General features: G+C 40.6%; 1 protein-coding gene across 2 annotated transcripts in view; it reads right to left on the minus strand.

Moving 5' to 3' along the window:
• Window positions 1–1078: 1078 nt before the first annotated feature.
• The window catches only part of METTL4 (methyltransferase like 4), a 69319-nt gene continuing 50058 nt past the window's right edge, over window positions 1079–20339 (minus strand). For both annotated transcript variants that reach the window (XM_033934963.1, XM_033934962.1), the window contains one exon: window positions 1079–4942. In XM_033934963.1, coding sequence (XP_033790854.1) covers window positions 4828–4942 — 115 coding nt within the window. In that variant the 3' untranslated portion in view covers window positions 1079–4827. The remainder of the gene's footprint in view (window positions 4943–20339) is intronic.

Here is a 20339-nt window from a genome sequence, read left to right on the forward strand (position 1 = left end):
TTGTGATGGTCTAATCTGCTTATGAATTGCACTGTAGTTAACTAAAATTTTCCTTAGATAACATTTATTTTTTTATTATTTATGGCATACTCTTTCTATTGAGAAAAAGAAGAAAGTGCAATACAGGCAGCAAAACAGTACAAGCAAATATAACAATTCCTCCCCCCAGCCTTCCCCCTCCACCCAGTAATAAACAACAACCAAGCTAGGAACACATGGGGCCAGTCATAACAAACTATCTGTTTAAGAGACAGCTCCGCACTCTTGGGGTCAAAGTGGTCCAAAAGGCTCGCCAAGTGCACTTAAATTGACGGCCCAGGGGAGAATCGAAATCCTGTATTTGTATACGTTACAGCTAAAGTAAAGTGAACATTTGCATCCTCCATTGAGAGAGTGAAGGAGGACTCTGAGAGGGTCAATTGAATAAGATAACTTTTTCCCACATCCACATTTAGGGCATGCCCCATTCTGAGAAAGTCCCATGTAACGAGCTCTGTTAGGTGCAATATAAAGACACAATGCAAACTTGTAATGTTCCCTGTGCAAAACATTGTCTGAAATTTTATCAGACGCCAGGACATGTTTTTTATAATCTATAAGAGATAACTGCATGCCAAGATCCAAATTCCATGCAGAGACATATGTAGGATAATACAGTTCCGTAGTTGTTTTGAAGGTACCGATGATGGAATCGCAAGGGAACCGAAAGCTATGCTCCCAAAGTGTAACATGTAGCCAATTCTTCTTGAACATCCTCTGTTAAATCCTCCCAAGGAAGGCTTAGTATGTAATGTTTAAGTTGTAAATAAGAAAATATATCTCCAGATGTCAAGGAATAATCCTTCTGAAGCGTGGTGAAAGATTTCAAACGACCCTCCTGTTAGGACATGCAGCAAATAATGTATATCCTTTCCAACGATGAAACATGGAACCGGACTGTCCCAGGGGAAATGGTGGGTTCCCACAACTAGCAATATAAGGTATCACCGCTGTGGAATATCCGTGCCGCCTACATGTCCAGCGCCAGGCAGCAATAGCAGCAGGTAGGATGGCAGAGAGCCGAAATACAACAGGCAAGTGAAGACCCATCTTGTGTAAATTTATTTAAAAATTTATATACAAAAATCATCTTAAACATCATTTACAAACAATAGAAACAGATAACAACAAGTGTAACACCAAAAGGCATTTGATCTTCCTGAAACATAGGTGATCTTCCTGAGAGTCTTTTTCCATTTAAAAATTGAAGCATATTGCTATAAAGAGAATGGCCAAGATATGGTCAGAAATTCCCCAATACAAACAAAAGAGGAAACCATTATAATACCTTAGCCAAATTTCAAGAGTGAAATCGAGTGGAACCCTGCCAGCAGCAAGAGAGACAACGATGTTTCGAGGAAAACTGTGAAAAAGGGGGAAGATATCCTTTCCAACGAAAAGGGAGGGGAAGGAGGCCAATCATCTGCTACCGCTGAAGACAACTAGGACATCTCATTTAATATTATCGAGCTAGGTTGGAAGACCTAAAAGACTTCAACTTTCAAAGTCTGCAAGATATGAAAGTCCGGATAGGGAGTCATATGCAAGTCCTGAGAGTCCACGGGAACTAAGCTTAAGATCGGAAAGACATGAAAGGAGCCCTCCTGAAAAGGAGTGTTTTGTCTATCAGAATAATGCCTACATTGGATTTATAAGAATGCCTGCATATGTAGAAGAAAACAGTGAAAACTGGAAAAAGATATATGAGGAGCAAATGATTGCCCTGTATAAAAGAAAACAAGCAAGGCTGGAAGAATAGCTGGAGGAGTTGAGGATCCAAAAACAGGACACTGATAAGTTAAATAGTGATGCTTCAGTGGAAGTTGAGGTGAAGGAAAGTAAATTGAAAAGTCAAGTTGCAAGTGAACAAGATGAAAATGCAAACCAGAAAGATGATGATAAAAATAAACAAAATGGAAGTTCTGTCCCCGTGTTGCTCTCTGATGAAATAAAAAGTGATACACAGAGAAAATGGAAAATGACCTAGAGGAAAAACTAGTTGAAGAATCAAAAGGTGAGACAAAAGATGATAAAGATTTTCTAACAGCCAATGAAACAGAAAAGGATAATGATGTTGATAGTTTTCTAACAGCTGATAAAGCAGAGGAGGCTGATGATAAAGATATAGTAGATTCTGGTGATAGTATACCAAGAATATCTAAACTGCTTCCTTCTGAAGAACTTGCAGCTGAAACTGAGCAGGAAGCTCCTGAAGAAAGAGTTGCTAGCATATCTGTGAAAGAAGTGGAGAATGATAACATTACAACTATAATTCAGGCTAAAGATGCCATCACACTGGATTTTGATGGTAATGACCTTCTTGAAACAGTTAAAAATGTGAAAGTTACATATCCTGAGCTGATTATGCCCAAAGATGAGCAAGATGCTGTGGCATGGGAGAGCCTGGAGGAAAGCAAGAATCATGAGATGACGGAGAATCATAAAGCTGGCAAAAAGGAGGAAGCAGAAGAAGGTTCTGCTGAAGTAGCTCCCTTGATTTTGCCAAGGGAAGTCATGATGTTTCCAGCTGAAGAGAAAATTTCTACTATTGAAATGTGTGAGAAACATATATATTTTGAGCAGGAAGTTGGGCAGAATGAATACTCTGAGGAAGAGTATAAAGAATGCTCTAAGGGAGACAAAGACAGACAGAAGTCTAAAAGAGAGTTGGAAATATAATCAGAAGAAAAATAAGTTGAATGGAAACATAGGTGAGAAAAAAACTTTCCTGGCAGAAAAGGAAAGACAAAAGAAGAACAGGGTACCAGAGAAAACCAGGAAATGCATGATGTATATAAAATCTGTGCCTGGTCAGAAGATTAAGATGAAAGAGAGTTCATCCAGAGGAAAAAGTAAGAATGAACATTACCGGGCAAGGAGAAAAAGGTTAACATTTTTCTCAAGAATTAAAATGGGATCAGGAAACATGGAAAAAGCTTGAAGACAATTTACATAGGGTCAATTTACAACAGGGAGTTCTTCTAAGATATTCAAAAAGATCAGTTAAAAGAAACTGTGAGAAACAGAATTACATTTCGAAGAAGGCTGCTGTGGTACAGAAGTGGTTTGTCTGAACACAGATTTGTAGGCAAGTCAAAGGCAGTGAATGGAATACTGCAAGAGAGAAAAAAAACAAATGGTGAAGATGGTCCCAGGTTGCACCAGGAAGGGGAAGACCCACCATTCTGAAGAGGCGGGCCTGCCGGAGGGTATAGGCTTCCTTCTGGACAGCCTTCCTGTTAGAGGTACAGGGGGGTTTAGGAGAAGGGCTTTTGAGGGTGTTTGGGGGTGCCGGCAGGAGGGAGTGGGCATCCCTACTGCTGGAAGACTTGCGGAGGGATTCAGGGTTCCCTGCAACTGCTGCTCAGCTGATCATGGCAGGGAGATTCCCTTGCCATGATCAGCTCAGTGGCAACACGATTCTCTAACTGGCATCTGCGACATGGATGCCGGTTAGAGAATCGGGTTGGTTAGGCGTCTGTCCGTTAGAACAGACACAATTCTATATAGAAAGCCCGTGTGCAATTTTCAAAGCTGAAACTGGGCGTATACAGAATCAGGCCCTTAGAGGGGGGTTTTTCTACAGTGAAATAGCAATGGCTAAACAAGATAAACATGATGCAAAATTATTAATAGTGAGAATAAACAACTGTATGTTCTGAGATTCCACTTTCTCAAATGGGCACAGTAAATCCGCCACACTTTACAATTAAGGCCCCCCCTTTTATCAGGCTGCATTAGGAGTTTTTTTTATCACTGGCCCCTGTGGTAAAAGCTCTGACATTTTGAGGGTGTTTGGGGGTGCCGGCAGGAGGGAGTGGGCATCCCTACTGCTGGAAGACTTGCGGAGGGATTCAGGGTTCCCTGCAACTGCTGCTCAGCTGATCATGCCAGGGAGATTCCCTTGCCATGATCAGCTCAGTGGCAACACGATTCTCTAACTGGCGTCTGCGACATGGATGCCGGTTAGAGAATCGGGTTGGTTAGGCGTCTGTCCGTTAGAACAGACACAATTCTATATAGAAAGCCCGTGTGCAATTTTCAAAGCTGAAACTGGGCGTATACAGAATCAGGCCCTTAGAGGGGGGTTTTTCTACAGTGAAATAGCAATGGCTAAACAAGATAAACATGATGCAAAATTATTAATAGTGAGAATAAACAACTGTATGTTCTGAGATTCCACTTTCTCAAATGGGCACAGTAAATCCGCCACACTTTACAATTAAGGCCCCCCCTTTTATCAGGCTGCATTAGGAGTTTTTTTTTATCACTGGCCCCTGTGGTAAAAGCTCTGACATTCATAGAATTCCTGTGAGCATTAGAGCTTTTACCACAGTGGTTGGTGATAAAAAAAAATCCTAAAGCGGCTTGACTGACTACATTTTGTTACTCAGATGGGGGAACTTTTCCTAAAAAATGCTGTTCGGCATCAGAGATAAGTATCTGCAATTTTATTCTGAGTGTATACTGTGCATGCAACACAGAAGTCTTGAGTATGATTAGTCATTCTTTTAGGGGTCTTTTTTTAACTTTTTCTCTTATCTATCCTACCCCTTGAGATGTACGGTAAGAAGGAAAAACCAAAATGTGTGACTGAAGGCAACTTGATAATAGAATCAAGGCATGAAGGACTAAGGGATTTCAATTTCAACCTATCCAATTGTATTTACATTGTTTCCCTAGCAGTCCATTCTTAATAAAAAGTGATTATGGTTTGGAAAAAAAACCAAACTTCCACTTAAGCTAGAAGATCTTGGTCAGCTTTCAGTCTCAGGAGAAATGAAATAATCAATGTGCTGGAATTTGAGAACCTCGTTCCCCCAGCTGGTCCAACCAGGTTGTAGATTGCGGGCAAATAGCTCCAGGCACTTTGCTTCTGGCTTGACAAACTCTTGCAAAACCTCTGCACAATACACAAAAGAGACAAAGAAGAAGAAGCAGGTGAGGAAGTGCAAATAAACAAAAAAAATCAATTCAGCTATCAGCTATTAACAGATAAGAAAACAAATGTTTCATTAAAAAAATAATGACAGCAAATTAATTTTGAAGATTTCATTAACAGTCTGCTATTTATAGTTTAAAAAAAAATCCAAAACAAAACCCTTGAGATTGGAAACAATACGTTGAAACCCTTCAATAGGTCTGATTCATCAGTTTTCATTTAGAAAGAAGGAATGAGAATTTCACCACCTACACAAATGACTTTTCCATTTTTCAATAGCATGTCTCCAGAGTACCGATAGCATTTTAAAAACTTTGTCTGTGTATCAGGGAGGAAAAGAACGACGGGGAAAAGGTGTACCTATAGAAACTGTACAGTTAATACCATTCAAAATAGAGAAGGGTCCTGCAAAGACAAAAGTACAGTACATTGCAATACATCTGTAGTTGTAGGAAACAGAAGGCAGTTATATCTGGTGATAACTTAAGATTTTCTTTTTGAAACACCAGACCCACCAGGCCACTGCTTCTGCCTTGCAATGCCACAGCTGTTGTGAAAGAGAATATACAGTATAGATTCCAAGATGGCCACAGTACAGAAGTGCTGAGAGGATCGCACCTGAACCACTCCACTCAAAGCTTTTTTCCTGACAACTATTGCAGCTCGTGTAGCCTACCTTCAGCGATGCCGAATAGGAGAGGCAGGAGCGCCGTAACTCGGCCGGGCCGGCGACACCCCGACCTTTGGCACCATTGAGCAGTGTCTGCGGAGGATGCAGGGAGCTTCAGTTGTAACACCGGGAACTAGCCCGCTGAGGACGCCTAGTCACAACGAAACCAGAGTCGCATCTCCTGAGCCAAACACCACGCTCAGTCCTGACTTGTGAGCTCCATCCCCGCAGCCCCGTGTTACCAGTTCTCCAGGGGAGGAGGAAACCCCGGAGATGGGGGAGGAATTCTCCCTAGAGGCAAGTTAACCGGAGAGTTTGGAGACAGAGCCCCTGGTTCAGGGTGTCTCTGTGGGAGAAACCGGGGGAGCGCCAGCTACCGGAGATGAAGATATCCAACCAGAACAAAGCCAAGAAACAGTATCTACAGACGGTGAACATTTTTATACTCAGCAAAAGTTCTTAATTCCTGATAAACCAGCACAAGTGACTCTTGAGTCCCTATGGGATTTAATTACAAATTTTACAAAGACTATAAGCCCCAACTTCCAATATGTTGAAGCAAAATTGATTCAACATACTAAAGAGCTTCAGGTGCTAAAAGAGGATCTGTCAGTTTCAAAATCTTCAGTTCAAAAGCTTGACCAAGACTTATTATTAACTAAACAAGTACAACAATCTCTTGTTAAGGATCAAGTGAATCTTAGGAAGAAGTTAGAGATACTTGAGAACAATGCAAGAAATAATAATTTAAGATTAATTAATTTTCCAAGATTAACGATGGTGACTCCTAGGGAGATGCTTAGGAGATACCTAGTGGAAATCTTACAAATTCCAGAGGAAACATTACCACCTTTTTCCAAAGTTTACTATTTGCCTAATAAAGGAGGGAATCAGCAACAGATTAAAACGACTGATCAAGCTTCATTAAATGTATCAGAAATTTTGGAAACATCAGACAGAGATCTAGCAATACCATTTACAATGATAATAACAGTAGCTCTCTCAATTGATAAAATGTGATTATTGAGTCTTTTCTTAAAAAATAAACTGAAAGAATTTCTTGGATGTAAAATTCAAACGTTTCCTGATCTTTCAAGGAAAACTCAAAAGCGACGTAGAAAATTTCTTTTCCTGAGACCAGGAGTCACTTCACTGGGGGCAACATTTTATTTGAGACATCCTTGTAAGTGTATAATTTGCCACTGGTCAGTCAAATATGTTTTCTTTGAACCTCAACAATTAAGTGCTTTTTTGGCAATGTCCCGCTTGGATGAAGGAAAATCAAGTGCTAAAGAATTTTAGAAGAAGCTCCTTCCCCAGCGCTATCTGTATCAGATCTTGCTAAATTGTAACAATTTTCTTTCTTTTTCGTCTATATGTAATCTTGGAATCCTAGATTGAGGACTTGAGAGAATTAGTCAAAGTTTTCTTAAATCTTTTTCTTTCTTTGTAAATTGTATTGAGATATGATTTACACTTTATGGAATTGTATTTAAACTAATTCACTTTCTGTACAAGTGTTTTTCTCTTGGTATGTTATAATGAAAACTTATAATAAAAAAATAAAAAAATAGAATATTCAGTATATACAGCCTATCGTAATACTAAACAATTATACAAAATATTTAAAATCAGGGGGGTACACAACAAAAGTACATATTATCAGATACAAAGACAGAACGGACTAGCATGGGACAGAAGGACTAAGGGTGAACTACAATAAGGTATAGTAAAGGAGAGAAAACAAAAAAAGGATAGAACAAAGGGGAGGGGGTAGGAGTTTTATTCAAACTGTTAATTATCCGCACGGACTTATCAATGGAAAATCATATTTTGTATGCTATTAAGAGTGCATTGCTGCAGATGAGACTACTCTCTAGAGCAGGGATCTCAAAGTCCCTCCTTGAGGGCCACAATCCAGTCGGGTTTTCAGGATTTCCCCAATGAATATGCATTGAAAGCAGTGCATGCACATAGGTCTCATGCATATTCATTGGGGAAATCCCGAAAACCTGACTGGATTGTGGCCCTCAAGGAGGGACTTTGAGACCCCTGCTCTAGAGTGAAGCCAATGTTATCAATGCTTGATTTTCAAATAGTTATCCAAAGTCTTCTCATTACTAAACTAGATTTTTGTAGAAACATAGAAATAGACGGCAGATAAGGGCTACGGCCCAACTAGTCTGCCCACCCCAATAACCCTCCCCTACTTAACTCTGTGAAGAGATCCCACGTGACAATCCCATCTTCTTAAAATCAGAAACGCTGCTTGCCTCGATCACCTGCAGTGGAAGATTATTCCAGTGATCAACCACTCTCTTGGTGAAAAAGTATTTCCTGGTGTCACCGTGCAATTTCCCACCCCTGATTTTCCATGGATGTCCTCTTGTTGCCGTTGGACCTTTGAGAAAGAAGATATCTTCTTCTACCTCGATATGGCCTGTGAGATATTTGAACGTCTCGATCATGTCTCCCCTCACTCTGCGTTCCTTGAGTGAGTATAGCCGCAGTTTATCCAGCCGTTCCTTGTACGGGAGATCCTTGAGTCCCGAGACCATCCGGGTGGCCATTCGCTGGACTGACTCAAGTCTCAGCACATCCTTGTAATGCTCTATTCCTGGGTATGACAAAGTCTCTGAGCCTCTCTGACTAATTACCTCCTCCACTTATTCTCTCTGGGAAAAAGTGCCTTGATACTCCAGTTCGACCTGAGCAGTGCCTTTGACCTGTTGACCATGACATTCTACTCAGATGCCTTGACTCCATCGGCATCTCCAGTCAGGTCCTAAACTGGTTCACAGGATTTCTAAAAAAACGCTCTTACCAAGTACACTTCAATGGGACCTTCTCCCAACCCTGGCACAATCCCTGCGGAGTTCCTCAGGGCTCCCCTCTTTCACCCTCTCTATTCAATGTCTACATGGCTTCACTAGGTCATATGCTATCCAACCTAAAACTAAAATCATATATCTACGCAGACGACATCACTATTATCATTCCCATTACCTCGCTTTCACAAGAGATTGAACAATTCACCTCATCCATCCTCACCAAGATAGAACAATGGGCCACTCAATTCAAATTAAAGCTGAACCCAGAAAAAACCAAAATTTTCCTGGCCAGTCCCAACAACAAGCTAACAAACACCTCCCTAAAACTTAACGGGTTAGACTACTCAATTAACCCCACAATCAAAATCCTTGGAGTCATCCTGGACCGCTGCCTTACTTTCGAAGCCCACACCAATGCTCAGATTAAAAAATGTTTTGGTACCCTCTGGAAACTCCGCACCATCAAACACTACTTTGACTTCTTCTCCTTCCGATTACTGGTCCAATCACTAATCCTGAGCATCCTAGACTACTGTAATATCATCTACCTAGGCTCATTTAAAAAAACCATCAAACGCTTAAGACTCGTTCAGAATGCAGCCGTTCGACTCATCTATAATCTCAAAAAATCTGACCATATAAGCCCCTTCTACAAAAAACTGCACTGGCTGCCTATGGAGGCGAGGATTATCTTCAAATTTGCTTGCCTCTGCTTCAAAACCCTAACAGGCTCGTCCCCAATCTACCTATCAGATCACTTTGTCTGTCCGGGCCCCACCCGCACACATAACGCCCACTTGTTTGCCTTCCCGTCCCTAAAGTGCTGCATCTACAAGAGATTCCTCGACAGATCCCTGGCGTTCCAGGCATGCAAATGGAACAAATGTCTATCCACTCTCATCTCTAATTCTCCCTCCTACCAAACTTTCAGGAAGTCAATCAAAACTTATCTCTTTGACAAATATCTCTGACTCCCGCCCTCCTTGTAACTCTACTTTTAACTATGCCTTGTACCTCCCACCTTCCTGCACCTCCCACCTACCTGCCTTCTCCCTACTTGCACCTCCCACCTACCTGCACCCAACTTCTTAGCCACGCCGATTGACTTGTTTATAACCTTTCTATCTCCTTCTTGCCTGCTCCCGACTCGCTAAGTTATATTGATTGATTGACTTATTTGTAAATTTCGCTGTAGATGTACAGTCTCTTGTCATGTAAACCGCTCTGAACTATTCTGGTACTGCGGTATACAAAAATAAAGTAATTATTATTATACATGCCTTACAAGTGGTACAAAATACAGCTGCAAGGATGATTACAGGGGTTTCTCGTTACGATCATATATCTCCAGTATTGAAACAACTACGTTGTTTGCTTGTTAAATTTCGTATTGAGATTTAGAAAAGAATGCAAAAAGAGCCGAACAAAAGACCCGGTGTGGATAACTAAAGAAGTAAAGAAAGTGATAGCAGATAAGAAGAATTCATTCCGGAAATGGAAAAAGGGCAAAACCAAAGAAAACTGGAAAGAGCACAGGAAGCATTAAAAAGAATTTCACCTCGTGGTTAGAAGAGCAAAAAGAGAATATGAAGAGAGGCTAGCCAGGGAAGCACGAAATTTCAAACAGTTCTTCAGATATGTTAAAGGGAAGCAGCCAGCTAGGGAGGAGGTGGGACCGCTGGATAACGGAGATAGGATAGGAGTGGTGAAGGAGGAAAAAGAAGTGGATAGACTAAACATGTTCTTTTCGTCAGTATTTACAAAAGAGGACACATCCAATGTGCCGGAACCTGAAAAAAATCTTCAAAGGAGATCAAGCAGAAAAATTAACATCCATGGAGGTAAGCCTTGAAGACGTACACAAGCAGATAGATAGATTAAAAACTGACAAATCTCCGGGCCCGGATGGAATCCACCCTAGGGTATTGAAAGAACTAAAGGAGGAAATAGCGGAACTACTACAGCAGCTTTGTAATCTATCCCTGAAAACAGGCGTGATCCGGGAGGATTGGAAGATAGCTAATGTTACGCCCATCTTTAAAAAAGGATCAAGAGGTAACCTGGGGAACTACAGACTGGTAAGTTTGACTTCAGTTCTGGGGAAGATGGCGGAAGTGCTGATAAAAAACAGCATCGACGAGCATCTAGAAAGGAATATACTGATAAAAACAAGCCAACATGGCTTCTGCAAGGGAAAATTGTGCCTAACGAACTTATTGCACTTCTTCAAAGGAATTAACAAACGGATGGACAAGGGGGACCCCATAGACATCGTATACTTAGATTTCCAAAAAGCCTTTGACAAGGTACCCCATGAACGTCTACTACGGAAACTGAAGAATCATGGGGTGGAAGGAGACGTACATAGATGGATCAAAAACTGGTTGGCGGGTAGAAAGCAAAGGGTGGGAGTGAAGGGCCACTACTCGGACTGGAGGAGGGTCACGAGTGGTGTTCCACAGGGGTTGGTACTTGGACCGCTGCTGTTCAATGTATTTATAAATGATTTAGAAACAGGGACGAAGTGCAAAGTAATAAAATTCGCAGACGACACCAAACTATTTAGTGGACTTGGGACTATAGAGGATGAAAGAAGTTATCCTGCCATTGTATCGGGCGATGGTGCACCTGCATCTGGAGTACTGCGTCCAATATTGGTTGCCGTACCTTAAGAAGGATATGGCGATACTCGAAAGGGTTCAGAAAAGAGCGACACGATTGATAAAAAGTATGCTGAAAGATTAGAGAAACTGGGGCTCTTTTCCCTGGAGAAGCGGAGACTTAGAGGGGACATGATAGAGACTTACAAGATCATGAAGGGCATGGAGAAAGTGGAGAGGGACAGATTCTTCAAACGTTCGAAAACTACAAGAACGAGAGGGCATTCGGAAAAATTAAGAGGGGACAGATTCAGAACCAATGCTAGGAAGTCCTTCTTCACCCAAAGGGTGGTGAACACCTGGAATGCGCTTCCAGAGGGTATGATAGGACAGAGTACGGTTTTGGGGTTCAAGAAGGGATTAGATAATTTCCTGAAGGAAAAGGGGATAGAAGGGTATAGATAGAGGATTACTATACAGGTCCTGGACCTGATGGGCCGCCGCGTGAGCGGACTGCTGGGCGTGATGGACCTCTGGTCTGACCCAGCAGAGGCACTGCTTATGTTCTTATAATACATCATGCACTCTACGGGGAGGCACCGTGGTATCTGATTAAAGCCTTGAGAAAATACGTGCCAAATCGTGAATTAAGCTCACAAATGACAATGAAACTATCCCTTGAATATACTCATATGACGTGCAATATAAAAAGACCTGGATGGCAGCGATTTTGGTGGCTGGTCCAAGTTGTGGAATGCAATGAATGGTTCATTAAGATTATTTTCTGACTCTAAATCTTTAAAAAAATACTGCTGAAAACTCATCTATTTGTCAGGGCATTTCATAAATAAGGATATGTCAGTAGTTTCCTATATATACCTGTATTTTCCTATATATACCTGATCTAACTTCTCTAGAAATGACCAATGATCTTCCATTGTAACCCACAGTTTAACTCTTTTGTAATCTGCTTTGAACCGCAAAGTAATGGCGGAATAGAAATCTCTAATGTAATGTATAGACTAACCCCCTCTTTTACTAAGGCGCGCTAGCTGATTTAGCGCACGCTAACGATTAGCGTGCGCTAAATGCTAACACACCTATTATATTCTATGGACGTGTTAGCATTTAGCGCACGCTAAATCTATTAGTGTGCGCTAAATCGGTTAGCGCACCTTAGCAAAAGGACCCCTAAATCTTGAAATGAGTGTTTTTATTTTTTAATTGTTTAGAGATGTAGAATTTGTACATTTATGTATGTCATTCTTAAATTATGTGTGTGAAAATTGTAATCCGTCTAGTTGATAAACAGAATAGAAAATTTTAAAATAAATAGACGCACTTTGAATATAAAATGAATATATGTACAACAGCCTTAGACTACTAAAGTGTTGCTACAGAAAGAACTCAAAAAATTATTTTAAGATTTAAAAAATGGGTTGGCAGATAAGTTAACTTTTACAATCTAGTTTATTAATTAAACAATTCATGTTATCCTTAGTTTTCAGGCCACACCATTACGATAATAGCAGTAGCATATTACTGAAATTGCTTTGTATACACAAGTTTAAAGTGTGCTTTATGGGTAAAACAAAGCATAAGGACTGGGAAATGTACAATCCACATAGAATAAAATTAAAAATAATATTTTTGTTAAGTTGTGAAATAAATGATTAATCTTAGTATACATTTCTTTTCTCAAATTTTATTCTTAAAACCCTCTCTTGGAAAAATAATGGTTAAGTACACTAGCTTACTTACATCCAGCGATCATAACATTTCAACGGTTTCCCACAAGATTACTCAGATTCCGAGAACAGCACTTAATTGCTTCAGGCTTTGCTGTGATACATTTCTTGTCTGGCTTGATCCCTAATCATTTCTGTGTTATTGTAGGAAGCTAGAAGAGTGATTAGCAGATGTCAAAGAAGAATTTTGTTGTAGTGGCTAAGTTGTAATTTTTTGTTGGTGGCAGGAAGGGGGATGCCTAAAGTACATTAAGGGCCTCTTTTATAAAGCAGTGGTAGTGAATATCAACACATCAAATGTGATACAGCCCATAGAAATTGAATGGGCTGCGTCACATTTGGCGCATGGAAATCACTACTGTGGCTGTGTAAAAAGGGCCCTGAATGAGGATTGTTTCAAGATCATGGGACCTCTAAAAATGTTCTTTTTACCAAAGTGCTAAATCCAGGAATGGTAGACTTCTAACATTTGGACTTCACAGTAGGATTACCTCAAATTTCTACTAGCTTTAACAATGATTTTTCTAAATATGTTTACCAATGAACTCCATACACTCATGCAAACCTTTGACTATCAACTTCCTGGATCATCCTGCCTGACTCAGTGCATCAGGCCCCATCTCTCATGGTGTTCAAATCTAATTTTTGAAACTGTGTTTATGTCCTCTTCTCCCAACTTATAAAGCACCCATATCTGTTGCCATTCCCTCTTTACTCCCCTACCTCTAGTCCCTTATTCCCTCACCTAAGTAATATGTATAAGTCTTTGTCCAATGCTAAAATAAAAGTAGACAAAGCGATGGGGCCGGATGGTGTACCTCCGTGCTGAAGGAATTTAGTGAAGTTCTGGTGGTTCTGCTGACTGACCTTTTCAATGAGTCTCTAGAGTCGGGAGTGGTACCGGAGGACTGGAGAGGGGCGGAAGTGGTCCCTCTCCACAAAAGTTGAACTAAGGAAGAAGTAGGAAATTACAGGCCAGTAAGTCTGACTTCTGTGGTAAGCAAATTAATGGAAATACTTTTAAAACAGAGAATGGTGAAGTTTCTGGAATCATGTGGATTACAGGACCAGAGGCAACATGGATTCACTAGAGGTAGGTTTTGTCAGACAAATTTGATCAATTTCTTTGACTGACTGACTAGAAAATTGGATAGAGGGAGTTTGCTAGATGTGATGTATTTAGATTTTAGCAAAGCTCTCCAAATATGCATGGGACAGACACAAGGAATGCTTAAATAGAAAGAAGATGGAAATGCAACATGGCTGTTAAGGTGTTTCTTTGAGCAAGAACAGTGGGAGCTGAGCCTGATGCCAGACAGACTTGTACGGTCTGTGTCCCTCGTGGCGAGAGAAAAAGAAAATCCAGCATTGGGGGGGGAGGGGGGCAGAGCCTGATGCCAGACAGACTTGCATGGTCTGTGTCCCGAATGTGGCAGGAGACCAAGAAGAGTGGCCAAATCCAGCATGGGGGAGCAGAGTCCGATGCTGGATAGACAGGTGAAGGTTTGAGAACTCTAGCGTGCGTTTTATTGTCACATACTGTGAGTGGGGGAACTGTGCAGCTTTGGAGGGGATACCATATATCAGCAGTGTACCATATATCATCCCCAGCATTTAAACATGGGTGACTCAAGCCTAGGTGGCGTGGTGGGCGAGGCTCTGGTCTCATTGTTGGGCAGACTCAATGGACCATGAGGGTCTTTTTCTATTATTTACTATGTTCTTTTAGCACTATAAACTACTTGTGATGGGGGTGAGTAGAGTAAACACACTTCCCCTTAAGAGCCACATTAAAAGAATATTAGCTAGACTGCTGAATCAGGAGGGTGGGGCTCAGGCAGAGAGCAAATTAAAATCCTTAGGGTGGGAACAGAACAGGGAGATTGGATCTTCCAAGACAGATTCCAAACCCAGGCAGCTGTGTCTAAAAATGGGCCCAGGAGGGGTCCTCCAGGAGATTTCCTAGTCTGTGACTGCAGTATTTGAAGGTCGGTCAAGGTGAGAAGATTATAGCATACAAGAGAAGTACTGGAACTGGGCTTGCTAGTTGCTGGTCACCATGGCTGTTAACAGGTGTGAGTTTAGGGAAGCTGGCCTTCAGGAAACCTGAGGGTAAAGTTCTTTTTTGTGCAAAATTGTGTGTGACAATAACAGAGCTTTGGTATTTTGGTCTCATAATAAAGCCTTTTCCTTTCACTTACCCTGTCTGTGAAGGCTTGATACCTGGCTGCCACCCGAGCTACCACATCATTTTGTTGTGACTGATCAAAAGGTGGGATAACAAATATTTAAATATACTAAACTTTTAACTTGACCTCTTTGAAAATGAACTAGGACTGAGTATCTATCTAGGCCCCTAAATTTAGGAGTCTTGAGCAGGTGGGAGCAGGGGTGAAGTTAAGGCAAGGGAAAAAGAAAAGAGCTCAAACCTATTTTCAGGCTCCTAAATTTGGGCAAATGAATAGCAGTTCTCAATTAAGAAGCCTAACTTTTAAGATCCTAGATCTAGGTAAGCTTCTATCTGAGAACTTATGTTCATAAGTTTTCCTGAAAATAAAGGACAAATTTAGGCCCCCTTTTATCAAGCTGTGGTAGAGTGTTTTAGAGCGGGCGGGCAAGGTAAATGCTCCAATTCTCATTCAATTCCTATGAGCATCGGAGCATTTACCTCGACAGTCCACACTAAAACGCTATTCCGCAGGTTTGATAATAGGGGACCATAGATGCATAAATTTAAGAGCTTAGCTTTTTTTTTTTTTTTTAATACTGGCCTTAAAGATACAGATATACAGATTACATGTGAGAAGAGAGGCAGCCTTATTCCAAAATTATATTTTCAAACATTTGTATCATGGCAAACACTACCACCATATGAGCACACATAAACGTAAAAGAGGTACAATATAATTTTTGGCATCCGTGCTAAAGCTACTACATTATCTATCATGATAATCTGTAGTTTGTCACTAATGCTAAAAATGAAAAAGATTTTTTTTTTGTAATTACTTCATGCATTTTGATCAGAATAACTGCAATTTTTTTTTAACGAATGCATTATTAACAGAAACTTATGAAAACTTAAAGGTACCCTATGATAGCAGCTGCGACCAGAGAACTCACCAAAAACATTTTTTGAAGGCAGAATGCAGCCTTCCAACACTAATAGATTAAACCGGAAGCAAAGTCTGCTGTTATTTGAATCAAAACCACGAGCAATAAAATTTTGCTTTAAAAATTTGCATAAAGCAGTTTAAGTACCTTTATAATGACATATTAAAGCTGTGAACATTAAACACAGAACATGGATCACCAAAAACCCCTACAGCCATGATTTCATAGTTAAAGGCACTGCAGGAAGCAGAATGTCTCTTTTTGATGGCTTACTTTAATTTGCATCTTGTTCTCCAATCTGAGGCAGAGAAATAAATTGATACAATCATTCATTAACAGGCTGTGAGTGCACCCAAATTTATTCTTTACAATAGCAGCAAGCAAGAAAATAATGGACAGTAATAATACTGTAATAAATACCAATGTTTTCATCTTTGCTGCTACTTAAAACATAAAGGATGCATGTGAGTTATCGCAGATTTTCTGCTAATATTAAACTTTTTTTTCAAATTGCTGCTAGCAGTCTACTAGTGTAGCTAAACTGCTCTCTGCTGACAAATTAAACTACTGCACTTATTTAACCTGGTACCATCACAAATCAGAAAAGCTTCTAGTCCTTCTTTTCACTGATTTGGGGAAAACTATTCTATCAATACAAATCTGCAAAGATTATAAATGATATATATTTAAGGCCCCCTAAATAATAAATCATCTCTGCACAGCTCAGGCTTAAATTTGCTTGAACTTTAGTACTATCTAAGAAGGGCAGTTCTGGGGAATTTGCTATTGAACAAAATTTAAAGAAAACAGTAATTATAACGGCATAATACAATGGTAGCCACCAGCAGGATTTCCATCAAACTCCAACATCTTTTTCACATGGTGAGAAATGAATCAATCTAGGCTCCTCCTTTACATCCAAATGTTATGTTAATCAAGGTTTTCCATTGTCTACCTATTCAGTTCAAGAGGTTGGGTCGGTTACCCAGGAAGTTACAATGGACAGTTGACAAAGACATTCAATAGAGTTGTTAGTACAGGTAGATCATCAGTACAGTTACTAATACAGTTAGGTCATAGTTACAAATACATAATTACAAGTTCAAGTAGATCAAATATGACCATTTACACTATGTTCTTGTGACCACTATCTCAGATTCAGAAAACTGTTAAAAGCATTTTTATAGCAAGACAGGGAGCCAACCCTGAAGTAACTGAAATGGGATTTGTAAAAGCTCATTTCTAAACTGTCTAATGCAGCTCCTGGGACGTAACGAGTCAACAATGATTACATTACATTACATTATGTTAGTGATTTCTATTCCGCCATTATCTTGCGGTTCAAGGCGGATTACATCCAAACTAAAACAAGAATTACATTTCAACTTGAAGTAATAGATTAAACGATGAGATAAAATTTTAAGAGAGAATTATGGGTTTTAGATAATGTTTGGTAACTAGAAAAATTAGAGAGTACTAAGGGTTTATAGAGTGTTGGATGTTGGGTTAGGATTGTTGTGCTGGATAGGTTTAACGTGTTTTTTGAAGAGTATGGTTTTAATTTCTTTCTTGAAGGTTTTGTAATCTGTGGATGAAGATAACAGAGTGGTGAGTTGTTTGTCCAACTTAGCTGCTTTGGAGGCTATTAGGTTGTCATAAAGTTTTTTTCATTTGACATTTTTGGATGGATAATAGAATAGTGAATGTGTTCTTCTGTGTCTGATTGAGGAGGATTGATTTAGTCTGTTATTCCAGTAAATTGGGCTTTCTCCGTTGATAGCCTTGTAAAGTAAGCAGTAGAATTTGAAGATAGTGGTCACAAGAACATAGTGTAAATGATAGTTGGTTCCAGCATTTTGCTAACTAATGTTGGATAAATAAGGTAATTTGCCTGACAGACTAAATTGTTGCTTGCTGGGAGTTTTAAATGTAAAAGATTTCTGGTAGAATTGGAGGAGTTCTGGAGTAGGATGGCCAACTCAGTTACCGTGTTTCCCCGAAAATAAGCCCTAGCATGATTTTCGGGATAGGTCTTAATATACGCCCTACCCCCGAAAATAAGCCTTAGTCACCGGCACCAGCGCTTCCCCGCCCCCCTCCGCTGACCCTTCCATCTCTCCTTCCCAACTGCGAGACAAAATACCTGATAACAAACGGCAGCACAGGCTGCATCATGGCCTACTCATGCCCAAGGGGTCCGTGTGCTGCGTTGCTGATGAAATCATCAGTGATGCGGCATAGGAATGCCCAGGTGTGAGAAGGCCGTGATGCAGCCTGTGCTGCCGATGCTGCCATTTGTTACCAGGTATTTCGGTCTCGCGGTCGGGGTTCGAAAGGGAGGGAGAGATGACAGGGGCAGCGGGGAGGGGGTGTGTGGTGGCGGCGGGGAATGGGAGGGATAGAAAGATGCTGCATGGGGGGAGGAAGGGAGGGATAGAAGCTTCAAGGGTTCTGCTGTACAAGGGATGGGAGGGATAGAAGCTGCAAGGGATGGAAGGGAGGGATAGAAGCTGCAAGTATTCTGCTGCACAAGGGATGGGAGGGCGGGATAGAAAGATACTACACAAGGGGATGGGTGAGAGAGGAGGAAAGATGCTGCACAAGTGGGAGAGAGAAAGGAAAGAGGAAGAATTGGGGTGAAGAAGAGGAAGTGAGAGATGATCATTGTACATGAAAAAAAATAAGAACTATCCCAAAAATAAGACCTAGTGCCTTTTTTGGGCCCAAAATTAATATAAGACAGTGTCTTATTTTCGGAGAAACACGGTAATTGGGGGCATTGCCTGTCAGGCTCTTATAGGGAGTGATGCCTAATTTAAACTTGATCCTTGTGGCTACGGACAGCCAATGTAGTTTCATATAGTAAGGCTGTAGATGTTCCGATTTCCATAGTCCGTATGAGTCTTACTGCTGCATTTTGAACTCATTGTAGATGCGATAGCAACATTTTATTTAGTTCAAAGAACTAGAGTTATGTTACAGTAGTCTAGTCGAGATAGGATAAGGGATTGCACTAAGATTCAGAAGGCCTCTGTTTCTTTTTTTTTCTTCAACCCTTATTGCACATTTGTGTTTACAAAGGGGGTTGGATGGGGAGTGGGTGGGAATTGCTTTCGGGTTTAGTTTGCTCTTATTCACAATTCTCTTGTGGACAGCTATGTTGCCATTGACTTGATTTCTGTTTGCTTGTGTATAATTTATGGCCTGTGTGGGACTTTGTATTTTGGAAAAACTTTCATAAATATTTCTTAAAAAAGGCCTCTGTTTCGAAGTATTTTCTGATGGGTCTTAGCCTTCTCGTTTTATTATTGATTGTACATGGCTCTTCATAGATAGATGGTTATCAATTTCTACTCCTAAGATTTGGAATTGTAGTTCTAGAGGAAACTCTGTTGTCTACTGTAATCCTTGGAGTGTAGCATGGGTCAGTTGAGGGGTCTAGCCAAAGGAATTCGGTTTTGCTCTTATTTAATTTGAGGCGGTGGGTTGAGGTCCAGTTTTCTATGATGTGGACACATTTTTTTTTACACTGGTGAGGGTGTTGGTTAATTCAACCACTATAGGTAACATGATCGTTATGTCGTCTGCATAGGTGAAATGTTTTATTTGTGTAAGATCTGTTGACTCCCATGGATTGCATTAGAAGGTTGAACACTGATGGTGAAAGTGGGGATCCTTTTTCACAAACCTGCTTCTTTAATTATGGGATGATTGTCTACAATGATAAAAAATATTACTGTCACTTACTTGGGTCATGAAAGAGACTGAACTTTCTGCCCTCAGAGCCTAAGTGATCAGATGAACTTGGATGACCCTAGCTTATTCCTTCAAAACCTGATACACTGTTTAATGCCACACAATTAGATCCAACCTATATTTTACTAATGTGTTAGAACTCAACATGCAGACTAAAAGGGTTCTGACTGGAGATGAGTCAAAAATCATAATCCACCATAAGAACATAAGAATTGCCACTGTTGGGTCAGACCAATGGTCCATCTTGCCCAGCAGTCCGCTCACGCGGCGGCCCTTGGTCAAAGACCAGCACCCTAACAGAGACTAGCCCTACCTGCGTACGTTCTGGTTCAGCAGGAACTTGTCTAACTTTGTCTTGAATCCCTGGAGGGTGTTTTCCCCTACGACAGACTCCGGAAGAGCGTTCCAGTTTTCTACCACTCTCTGAGTGAAGAAGAACTTTCTTACATTCGTATGGAATCTATCTCCTTTCAATTTTAGAGACTGCCCTCTCGTTCTCCCTACCTTGGAGAGAGTGAACAACCTGTCCTTATTTGAATGTTTCGATCATGTCCCTTCTCAATCTCCTCTGTTCGAGGGAGAAAAGGCCCAGTTTCTCTAATCTTTCACTATACAGCAACTCCTCCAGCCCCTTAACCATCT

The sequence above is a fragment of the Geotrypetes seraphini genome, chromosome 2, assembly GCF_902459505.1.
Source record: "Geotrypetes seraphini chromosome 2, aGeoSer1.1, whole genome shotgun sequence".
Taxonomy (NCBI): domain Eukaryota; kingdom Metazoa; phylum Chordata; class Amphibia; order Gymnophiona; family Dermophiidae; genus Geotrypetes; species Geotrypetes seraphini.